The sequence below is a fragment of the Centrocercus urophasianus genome, unplaced genomic scaffold, assembly GCF_019232065.1.
Source record: "Centrocercus urophasianus isolate 14NV4802_14NV808 unplaced genomic scaffold, USGS_Curo_1.0 seq_16, whole genome shotgun sequence".
NCBI classification, from domain to species: Eukaryota; Metazoa; Chordata; class Aves; order Galliformes; family Phasianidae; genus Centrocercus; species Centrocercus urophasianus.
In genome coordinates, this window is record NW_024884711.1 from 38396810 (window position 1) to 38409166 (window position 12357).

A 12357-nucleotide genomic window follows, 5' to 3' on the forward strand; every position below is an offset into this window, starting at 1 on the left:
CTGCGGAGGACACTTTGTTCCCTCTGACTGGGTTTACAAACTCAGCAGCGTCAAGGAATGTTACAAACCCCAAACAAGAATGCATGTTTTTCATTAATCCGAGATTATGCTTACAGAGTGAAAGTGACACATTTGAAAACAGACTTAAAGGTGATATGTGTATGACAGGCAAGAAAAAAGTCACCTTTTTGTAGTTTTGCAGATGATTTGATACCTCGGGAACCAAAAGGATGACAGTTTATTCTGTTGTGGTAGAAATTAATGAGGTCTGTCAAGAAAAAGAAGTAGTTCTGCTTTTGTGCAAATGTAAATAGTTTTCCTATTTTCTCCTGTTTTGTGGATAGCAAATATACGAGGAAGTGGAGGCTTTCTCCTTGTTCACAAATAATAGCTCCACTGCACATATGTGTACTTAATGTGTATCCTTCGGTCTGTAAGCTATACTGTGGTATTTAATTCCATAGATTGGATCAGCAAGAATACTGTCTGCTACCTATTACTTTTACAGAATTAATCAAGTCAAACTTCAAACTCATCGTGCATGAAAAATATGTGTTTACTTCATTAAAGGCCTGTGTTTTCTAATGTGCCAGAATATCCAGGAACAGAACAGCTAGGGAATGCAAGATACCAGAAGCCAATGAAGAAACTATGAGTGAGATTCATAGTCCTGCTGAGTGTTAGTCTTGGATGTTCTAGACTGGTCAAGGTCTGATGATAACTTTTTTTTATCCAAGTGCTTCCATTCTCCTTCCATGAAATGAGGTAGTCCTAGTGTTCTATTCTAGAATGCTGTTACCAGGATAAAATGTTATACTGCAAGAGTCTGATTTCTTCAGTCATAATGTATTCATCAGTACCCAGGGCAGACAGGTAACTCTCCATGCTTGATGGAAGTGAACAGATTGCCCATTCAGCAATCTTCTATTCTCCCTATCCAGACAGAAAATAATGTGAAGATGAGAGGCAAGGGAGGATCAAAATTGTAAACAGGACTTAGATTGTCCTTTTGCTTCCAATCATGGATCCAAACAACAATTCAGGACAATCATTGATTGCACTGGATCCTATCCAGTGTCCCATCCTGCCAAAAAAACTGTCTTCAGTTGAGATTTCAGATGCAGAGCGTTGCTGACAAGTGGGACATTCAAAGGCTTGTCCAGACAAAGAGTAGTAGCCATGTAGAGGTGCACTGGACATAAGAGACAAACAATAGATTTAACTGTGTAGAGCTAAACATGTTCTGGCAGGAGGTACACAGTGCTGACTGCTGAGTTGATTACTCTGATTTGATAAGCATTTCTTGGTGCTGCATCTTGAATGGAGAAGTCTGAAATCACCATTGTATTTGTTTTCTTTGCAGGTGAATTTTATACTTTTCATCAGTATTATAAGAATTTTACTCCAGAAGTTAAGATCACCAGATGTTGGAGGGAATGACCAGTCACAGTACAAGTGAGTCATATTTTTAGGTTTTATATATAGAATTTAACTAATCTCTGTAAGATTTACTGGGCTGAAACCTGCTACTAGTGGTTGCTGTGACAGTATAATTACATTTAATTCAAAAGCTCCTAATTTTAGGCGATTAAATAAAGGTTGTAACATCATGTTTAAGCAGAGATTAACATAATTTTTTCGAACACCAAATTCAACAAAAAACAGACAATTTCATAAAGACCAACAAACTGCTCTTGAATTTGAGCTTAATTCCATGAAAGAATATGCTTATGCGTATTATGAGAAATAGTATTTTTCTTTTAATGTACAGGTATTTCATTTCGACATAAAAATAGCAAAATGTATGGCTTCAACCTATTTGAAAACTTCTTTTTTCATTTACAAAACATTTTTGTTTTAATATTTTAATATATTTTAAGAGCAAGTAGGAAAGAAATTGTTTCCATAAGTTGTTAGGAGGAAATATAATGTGCTGCATAGAACTACTCAGTTCCTTTTTGTTTTTGTGTTATTGAATTAATTGAATACGTGAGAGAACTAAATCAACCTAGATGAAATTACACAGTCACCACAGTATTATGTAGCACACTGACATACACAAGTATATATGGCAGGAAATCTATATGTATATATACATATATATATTTATACAGGCAGGAAATCTGCATGTTTCTTACAAGAGAACATTTTGTTTCCCTGTGATTTATGCATTTTCATGAAAACAAAGCATTCCCTTCCTGTCTGTCCCATCATTTTCCATAGTTTACTGCATGTTATTAGTTCTGGAACAGCAACCTTGTCCTTCATTGTTCAGCCATGTGAATTCTTTGCTTTTAGCAATTGATTGCCTGCTTAAGTTTGGACTGGGTAGTCTTTAGCAGATACTCATGGGAACAGCAGGTTAACCATCTCAAGAAATACTGTTTCTCCAGATCAAATTAAAGGTTTGGAAGGCTCATTTTTCAAAATGCAAATGTGCTTTCTAAAATACAGTGCAGAATTTTCTGTGTCTTTTCTTCACTAAAACAGAAAGTATTATCAGCTGGACAAAATATTGCTACAGGAATGGAGTGAAAGTATGAGTATAAAACAAATGCTACCCATTTTGAATCATAATTTTTCTTCCCTTCCTGTGTCCCATCTTTACCTGGTTTCATCCTTTTTGATGCTCATTTTACTTTTGCAGTAGGAAAGGTTAAGTTGAAATAAAATCAGTTTTCCACTTCACTTGGGAAACCAGAAATTTGCTGCCCTCATCGTCTCCTTCAGTTGTAAATTAATTTCTTCTGCCAGAGAAACCCTGTTGCTAACAGTTACTGATATCACTTTTAAGTATGAGGTTTTTACTATTCTCGAGAAATTCTGCTGTCAGAACTGATTATTTCCACATAAACAGATGTAGCCTCTGGGACACTATGAGTGAAGGAAGGCCTTGAAGACTGACACAGAAAAAATAAAACTGCTTGTAATACATCGACTATTCTAATAAAGTAGGGAAATCACAGCAGCTTCCTTTCATTGTTGAATCCAGTTAGATTCACCAAGAGAGTGATGAATTACGGTACTCAACATTACAACTTCTTGAATTTTACCTGATAGCAGACATCCATAATCATGCATGGCTGGTCCTCCATAATACATAAAAGTGATGTCGTTAGAGTGAAATGGGTGACAGATAAGGGATAATTAACAATTCATCATTTCACTGGTTTCAGAGGCAGTTTGTCAAAACTGTCCTGCTTAATAATGAAAAGTTGACATTCTTAACTTCAGTAGTGTCTTGTGATAAATTGCACTACGTAATTTATAACATGAAATGAAATTTCTCATGGTATATATTTCATACTATCATTATAGTAGTGAATTTGGGGGTAAATCTGAAATTTCTGATCTAAACATCACAGCTGAGTTTATTCTGGATTGCATTTCCTTGCCTACTTTGCAGAGAAATTGTACGAGCATCCTTACAGGTGGCAATTTAAAAGAAATGAACCTGAAAATACTAATTTAAGACATAGAATTCACCTTTACACAAGAACTGTAAAGTTTTGCAGGAAGTCAATATTCCTCCCCATTCTCAACAATTCATGGTGGTGCTCAGGGACGTGATTTAGTTGTTAGAGTTAGGGAAGTATGGTTAGGCTGTGGATGGCCTTGATGATCTTTAAGGTCTTTTCAAACCTGAGTGACTCTATGATTCATGCTATGTAAAAAACGCCCTGAGTGGCCTGATAGCCTCTTGTGAGATAGGCTGGGAACTTGTAAAGAGTCACAAAACTGGGAACTTGTCAAAGAGGCACAGCAGAGGACAGGTCCTACGTCCTACCGTTGTCCAGAGGTCAGTGGAAAAAATGTCTTTTGATTTAGAGGGACCCTGGAGCCTTCATCAGATTTTGGAAGAGCACAGGGTCAGCCAGATCAAGTAGAGCTGCACACATTAATTTACAAAGGTTACTGTGAGGATAATCTTACAGCAAGCTTGAAAGGTAAACAGTTTTTATTAAATGTCTCCTTTTACTATTCATAAAATGCAATTAATACAAGGTTTATCTAAATGAAATTGCATTAGATTCTTACCTTAGTAAAGCAAGAGCTTATCATTAAACTATGGCTTTTTCTGCTTCATCTATCCAGGAGACTTGCAAAATCCACGTTGTTGCTTATTCCATTATTTGGAGTTCACTACACAGTGTTTGCTCTGTTTCCTGACCGCAGTTCCAACAATTACAAAATAATTTTTGAGTTGTGTTTGGGATCTTTTCAGGTAAATTTTCAAGTTTTTATTCAAGTTTTATTGACTTAGATTAGTGCTGCATACCAAGTAATGAGCATTTTCTGTTTCTAGGGATTGATTGTTGCAGTCCTGTATTGTTTTTTGAACAGTGAGGTAAGTCTTGTTTGTGTATCGAAGCTATTATTATAATATATATTATAATATATATATTATTATATTATAATAATATAATAATATATTATTATATTATTATAATATATATTATAATATATATTATTATAATATAATATATATTATTATATTATTATAATATATATTATAATATATATTATAATATATATTTATATATATTATAAAAATTGCTGTTTTCAGTAAATGTATAAATAAGCACCTCTATAATTTCACTCTATGTAACATGTAGCTGTTTTAGAAAATGTTTGCATTCCTGCTTATAGAATATACACATTTCTGTGCAGCAGGATAAATCACAGAATCACAGAATCACAGAATTGTAGGGGTTGGAAGGGACCTCCAGAGATCATCGAGTCCAACCCCCTGCCAAAGCAGGCTCCCTCCAGCAGGTCGCACAGGTCGGCATCCAGGCAGGTCTTGAACATCTCCAGAGAAGGAGACTCCACCACCTCCCTGGGCAGCCTGTTCCAGTGCTCCATCACCTCACTGTAAAGAAGTTCTTGCGCACATTTGTGCAGAACTTCCTATGCTGCAGTTTCCGGCCGTTTCCCCTTGTCCTGTCTCCACTCACCACTGAAAACAGTCTGGCCTCGCCATTCTGCCCCCCACACCTTAGATATTTATAGACCTGGATCAGGTCTATCAGTGTATTTGGGTGAAGAGCTAAGAGCCTTTTGAAATCTAATTCCTTGCAAATGGCAGTGCATCTTTACTTACTGTGATCTGATTCTGACCCTGGTACAAGTTACGTGAACTGTCCAAGTGAGGTGCAGCAAGCTCAGAAAGTCATGCAAAACTTGGAACAGAATTTAGTAAGTATTTAGGGTATGATGTTAGCACGTCAGCTACTTTTTAAGGTGTGATATTTGTTAAATAGCATTCAGTGTGTGTCAGGAGGAATCTGTCTGAAGAAGACGCTTGCAGTGGGAACTGACATTCTAGTCTACTGTTGTTCTGGTCTTTGATATTCGTAAGATGACTGATTTGAGGCTAATCACTTCATTAAGTACAAGTGATTAATACTAGTGACTATTTTAATAAAAGCCACTTGTGGCAACACAAGTGATACAAATCTGAATTTAAAAGTGGCTGTGGGGTTTCTCTTCACAAACAACTGCAGGTGCAGTTTTCACCTCAGTTTTGTGAAAACTGGTTAGAATTTGTTCCCAGAAGTCCCACTTAGTAGCCAGTAAATGTGGAAAAGTTTCTCAGATAAAAAGAATGTTTTCATTCTGTGCATTTTCTTTTTAACACAGGTACAAGGAGAGCTGAAAAGAAAATGGCGGAGTTTGTGCTGGAAGCAGACAGCTGGCAGAGACTACAGACTGCACAGCTCCATTTCTCGAAATGGATCAGAAAGTGTTTCTCAGCTCCATCGGAATTCAAGGGCTCAGTCATTCATGCAGACAGAGACCACCATGATATAAGTCAGTTAGGTTCCCAAAACGTGCAAAAACTGTGGGATACATTTGTTATATGCAGCTTGATGTGGTATTTTTAAAAATGTACAGTTTATTGCTTGGCTTTTCTATATGTTGGTACTTGGGAAATTGATTTGTGCAGTCAACCAGGTAATAACAAAGACACCTGCCCCATGGATGCTTTCTGTTCTGTTCTTTAGTGCCATTCATACTAGTTTTTATGTTATCTTGCAATGTATTAGCCATAACTATTCAAAAACTCATTTACTATGAAGGTCCCTTTTGCCTCCAGCCTGTCTGTGAAACAGATATGTGGGATCCCATTTAATGTAGGCTGCTTTGTTACCTGATGAAAAGGTTATGACGGGAAGCAGAAAAAATTCTTAAACTATATTTATAGGTAATACTTCTTTCCTGAAGGATTAGGAAATTCATTCCTAATTATGGAAAACAAATGAAAAATAAAGAAATGTGAGGTTATAATTAACCACATTGGGAGCTTAGTGTGCTAATCCAGGAAATGATTAACTTTTCACAGAGAGGAAAAAAAAAAGAAGTAAGGCTTATTAGCTAATCATATGAATTGCTAAGGCTAATTTCTACAATGTGATTCCTATCCTGTTGTCCCCTTTGAAAGTGTATGGTTTTTTATGTTTTGGTGCCTTTGCAGTCCAAGGCTTTTGTAATTGTTTTGATTAAAACATCAGCATTTGCCAGTAGTGCCGTTCTAATCACCAGTTGTACTTTTCTGTTTAAAATCAAAGAGATTTGTGTTGATATTTTATTAAACAATTTTCTGAAGAGGTGCTTTATTGTTAGAGCAGTCTATCATAAGATAAACAGCCTTGGAGAGCGTTACCCATTGAAAATATCATTTTTATTTAATATTTTCATTGAATTGTATCTCTAGAACTACATACTTGGCAGCTGAAACAAAAAATACTGCAATAACGTTAGAACGCCCATTTAAGAAATAATATAAGTTCTCCTAGATTGATTCTACTCTGTATCTATCTGAGCTGATTTAAAATTCAGTTGTGGCCATGATTCAAAAAAAAAAAAAAAGAAAAATTAAATGCAATCCCTAAAAATGACCATAAAAGGCATAAATAGAAGGAATTCTCAGCAACACCAAGCCTCCTGTGCAGCCACTTTGTAAAAAAAAAAGATCTGACAAGTTCTTATAAATACACATGGAACATTTGCGGTTTTAAAAGAAATAAACCCAGTGATGCTTATTTCTCATGTTATGTTTAACCACGTCCACTGTAAATGACACGTTTTGCATGAGTGTTGTTGAGTCATAACAGCAATTGCCCTGATATGTCAGATGATCGATCATATTAAGCCAGCAGAAAACAAGGTCAGTAATATTGCCAGGGAAAGGGAAGAATAGTGGCAAGGGCATGTCTTGGCAGGCTTTCATGTACACTCCTGGAAATATTAGTGGGAATACTGTTGGCAGTCATCAGAGTGCCTGTACACCTCTTCTTCTGATTTAATTTAGCTATTTATTGGTCAAACACAATGTATTGTAATGGAATTACCCTGGAGTGATACATAGTTCTGTCAGATCAAAGACAGGAATGTCCCAAGACTGCCCCATGGGCAGCACTCATCAGTGTTGCATGACAGCAACCCTCACTGTGCTTTATGCAACCATTTTCATGTCTGTAAAGACCCAGAGGGCACTGTTCTTACTTATTTCTACTTCCAGAAAATTCCCACATCCAAATAACTTTATACAAATTTTGAGCATCATTCCATGAGCGTGGAACTTGACTTCCATCTGCCTTTTCACACAAAAGTGCACAGTATGCTAAAATGTATTCAAAAACTGAAAATCAGTTTGACGAATCTAGTACTTGCTCAATGTTTCACATCCCTACAGTGCACTGAAATAGCTTTGTCTTGCATTAGATTTTACACAGCTGTGGAGTCAAATGGTCCTGCTGGTGACTCTTCAGAGCCAAAAGGACAATGCAAGAAAACATTTGACTCTGTCATCCCTGAATGTAGTTTGTATTCAGTCTTAGCAGCTTCAGGGGAGGAGGTGGATGAAGCAATGCAGGTGTGCTCTGCCCATGTAGCCTTGTGACTTAGCTCTCCTCCTCTTCATTCCTTTACTGCCTTTCTCACTTTGGTTGCATCAGGATCCAAACTGAGTCATAAAGGCTTCAAAGCAGGAAACCTGCTGGATTGTATTCCCACTGAAAAGCCAGTAGCACACCATGTTAACTAAACAAGAATGCTGACAAGATTCTCTCTTGTACTGTACTCAGTGGCTGTGCTTTATTGCCTTGGAGCCAGATAGGCAACGCCATTCATTGAGTGATTTTTGCCACATTACCTGCTGCTGATGCCTGAGGGACACATGGACAAATTACTTTCTAGTTGCCGATGGTGATCAGAATCTAACTATATAAAGTTAACTTACATTTTCCTCTTCAGAGATGATGATTTTAGCTAGGCTCTTGATAACTTTAGGTGAAATTTATCTACCCTTATTTATCCCTCAAAAGCCAAATGCCTGTTCTTCAGCTAAAGACTCGTTTTAAGTGCCTTCCGTATTGGCCATAAAGAAGTAGGTGCTAGTTGTAGACGATTCATCCCATGTTCTGCTGTGCATCTAGGGCACATAAACTGAATCATGTTTTTTTTTTCCTGTATTTACTATAAAATGAGCTGAGGGTAGGTTAGGGCGCAGTAGAATAGAATACAAACGAAATGAACAGAAACTTAAGATTTCTCACCCTATGTCTGCAATTCTCTTCTCCAGAAGAGTCTGTTCAGTTGTGTTGCCAACAAATAACTAAATACTCTCTTTTAAGCCACGTAAGCTGATTGACAAAACTTATCCTCCCATAAATGCTCACATGAAGGCAATGAAGGATCCCTACCTAGTCCATTCAGTGGGATGTCCCTGTGGTTGACTGCCCTCCACGATAAACCCAACAGCCTCATGACCGATACTGATTTGCCTGGGATCAACTTTCAGCAGTTTTTTTTTTAGGTGTTTGCCTTTTTATATTTTTAGATGGGTCATACAATAAAACAAAGTGCTCGTGGCTATGAGAAATTTTCTTTAAGTGAAATCTTTTGAATCACACTTAAAAACCATCTTAATTTCCTGAGAAACTAAAAATGTCAGATCTCTAAAACTCTAAGTACAACTCTGAGCATTTTCTCAAATGAATTTTCCTGTTTCTCTTCTGTGCCTCATTCAAATTTAGGATATTTTCATTCACAGAAGATGGAACATTGCAGTGTATCCCTTCAGGAAGGCGTAGAGCATTGACCACATTTCTCACTCCCACTCAGAGTTGACATGGCCATTCCGTTATCTGTGCAGTCATTTCAGCTGCTGACCAGGAGCTGATTAATGACATGAAATGATAATACAACTGGCCACTGAGAGCAGTGCTGGTTTCCATGAAATGCTGTGTTTGACGTGTTTAAGTAGCTTCTCCATGAATACCATGCTGGAGTGCACTAGGGCCCAACAGACTGCACCAAAGTGGTGATGTGTGCTGCATGTAGCACCTGAGGAACTACCCAGTTTAAGCACGTGCTGGGACTGTACTGTAGTGTTAATAACTTGCTAGCCACAAAAAGTGACAGTTTAAAAAGCCTTCTAAAGCCAAGTCAGAGGCAGCTTGCCCCATTGTGTAGCACTTGACATCCTGACACACCCCAGACAGGTTTCCCTCTGCCTTTAACATGATGAAGGGGAAAGCTGAGTGCCTCAGCAAACTGTGCAGTCTGCCTGACGGCGTGTGAAATAAGTCATTGCCGAGTGCACACACCTCACACACCAAGCATGAGTCATTGCTATTATTTGTCTCCTGTTCTTGTGAGTGCTAAAAAACTTACCCTGTTGGTACTGAATTTGTCCATTTCAGCAAAGTGATTGTGCATAAAGCCCAAACTCATTACTGCAGGGTTTTTTTGTTTTTTTTTTTTAGACAATTTTAATGAAAATTAAACATTAAATATGTCTGATAAAAAAGTACAACCAGAAAGTAGCCTGTAGAGAAAGCTAATTTGTGTGTTAGGGTTGCTGTCTGTGCAGAGTAATACAGGAAATACTTTTACAAGCAAAAGTTCCTTCACATTGCCATGAGTGCCTAGATAAGCTGTGGGCTGCCAGTACTACACTGTGACATAACCAAATAGCAGCAGGTAGTATTGAGCAGTACTGTTCTGCTCAAATGAAGAGTACTGAAACTGTAATTTCTGACATCTATATTATAAGAGTATATCAACACATATCAGTAAACCAGTGTGTCAGCTACTTAAAAAAAGCATTTTTTGATATGATTCTGTGTTTAACCTGGCTAATGATGACAGTATGTTCAGACCATTTCCGCTGTCAGCTAAAACAGTGGCTGAAAAGTCCCCAAATCCTTTGTTCTCCAAAGCACTGAAGTAAATTTCTCAACCTGCAGCTTTCCCCCCTCCCCTTTCCTGGAGCATTAGTATGAGTATTGCTTTGAAATTCTCTTTTCTTGTCTTTATAACTTTTTATCTGTTGAGTACAGTAATAATTAACGATGATGTAAATGAATGTGATTATTTTTTACAAAATGTACAGAATATGATAATGTATAGATTAATGCATGTAAATAGATTTCCTTTTCATACTTTAATTCACTATACATTTCCTCTGGTTTTACTTTCTTGTTTTCAGTGTCACATACCTAACAGCCTTCTCTGTGATGTTGTATATAAAGCTGTGATCAATCAAGCGTTTACATCTTTATGCTATCAGTGATAATAGTAATTAATAATAACACCATGATGAACTGAAGAGGAGTCAGAATAAAAATTTTAAAGATTTTGCACAGAACTTCTATATGTCAATACCTGTGTGGCTGGCAGCTATTTTCCAAATTGCTACATCTTGCTTAATTGTGTTGTCTAGGTGTCTTTGAGAAGCACCACATAACAGACCTACAACAAAAATAAAGATTATGTAGAGGGAATACTATATATCTTATCTCCTTAAGGGAAGAATCTATTATACATCTACAGCGTGTATTCTTTAGAAAACCAAGTGCACTCAGAAACTAGATCTTAAAACTAGAAATGGTTCTCTGGCCTTGGCAGCTAGAGGTTCCTCAGCAGTAGGAGTGAAACTGAACCTTACTGCAGGAAATGAAAAGCCAAGGCTGCCCCTGCCATGGGACTGACTCGTGGAGAGGGACGAAGCAGGAGCAGGACTCGGTGCCAGTGAAAGAGGTGAGCTTGCATAACAGCCACCCCAACAAAGCATGGAGCTCAGCAGGCAAAAACACCCCACAGGGGTATATGGGACAAATGATAGCTGTTTTGCCTCATGGTCCAGGGAGTCTGCTTATCTGTGGCATCACAGCAGTTACCGTCAGCAGGAGGGGTCTTCTGACCCTTGAGGGGGCTGAGCTCTCATCCTTTCCCAGCTCACTGGTACTGTGGTCAGCGTATCAGTCTGAACCCCTTTGCATTCAACTATGCTGGGGAGGAATCAAGCCCAACTTTTGCTCAGGAAAGGCAGCAGCCTGAGCCCAAAGCTGCAGGTTGCTGCATAAAGGCATAGTCTGTGTATAGCTCCCCACAATGCTGTGCTTTTAGTAGTGTTTGGGCAGTAACTTAATGGGGAAATCCTGGCTTTCAGGGCAAACTCCTGTGCTGCACGTGCTATTGTGTTAATGGGAAGGTCCCTACATGTCCAACCAAAGAAAATAAAAATTCTTTATAATAGAACATAATAGTATTTATAACTGACTGCATTGGAATATTTTCATCTTTTCCTAATAACATAGGCTGGGATATATAGTGATCTATTTGACATGAAGTTTAAGTTGAAATACTGTATCAAAGCATTTAATAAGTAAATATATATTGAATCAAACTAGCTATATATTTTTAACAGTCAAAATAAAGATTTTTCTAGATATATGTTACAAAATACAGTCAATGCCCTGGGTTATGCAATTAAATATTAATATTAGCTTTGGAAAATAAAATCAGTGTCAAGCTCTATGTTGAAGTCCTTCATTTCTAAGCTAGTGGTTTTGTAATTGGGACTGCTTTTCGATACAAGTCTATTGAGCTGTGAGATTCTCTGTTCTGAAAGGCTTCATTTAGCAACACCCACCGGCTCATCCCTGGTTCCCTACTTACGTTCTTCACCTGCTCCTAATTAGGCAGAAAAAGCCCAAGGTGTTATCTCTGTAGGATATGAAAAATGCTTTGCAATAATTGAATGAATCAACAGGCAAGTTTATAACAATGTAATTAATAATGGATCCTGACTACAGGGAAATATTTTGTTATGCAGAACTGTATTCATGAGAAGAAAATTGAAATATAATCTAAATACTATAGAAAATTGTGTTTAAAGAACGGTTGTATATTAGGCAGTTGGTGAGTTAGACAATTAAGTCGTTCTTGCTGATTCCAGCTTCTGACATTCAGAGAAGTATCCCAACCATATTGTCTCTGCTAGAGAACAATTAACTTGGTCTTACTCAAGAAGAACATGACAAAAAATATTGCTTCCTTCACATA

General features: G+C 37.4%; 1 protein-coding gene across 1 annotated transcript in view; it reads left to right on the forward strand.

The window, feature by feature from the left end:
- The window catches only part of VIPR2 (vasoactive intestinal peptide receptor 2), a 51398-nt gene extending 39569 nt beyond the window's left edge, over positions 1-11829 (forward strand). Inside the window, exons 10-13 of the mRNA XM_042817204.1 lie at positions 1364-1455; positions 4096-4225; positions 4307-4348; positions 5644-11829. Coding sequence (XP_042673138.1) covers positions 1364-1455; positions 4096-4225; positions 4307-4348; positions 5644-5814 — 435 coding nt within the window. The 3' untranslated portion in view covers positions 5815-11829. The remainder of the gene's footprint in view (positions 1-1363; positions 1456-4095; positions 4226-4306; positions 4349-5643) is intronic.
- The last annotated feature ends 528 nt before the right edge of the window (positions 11830-12357 follow it).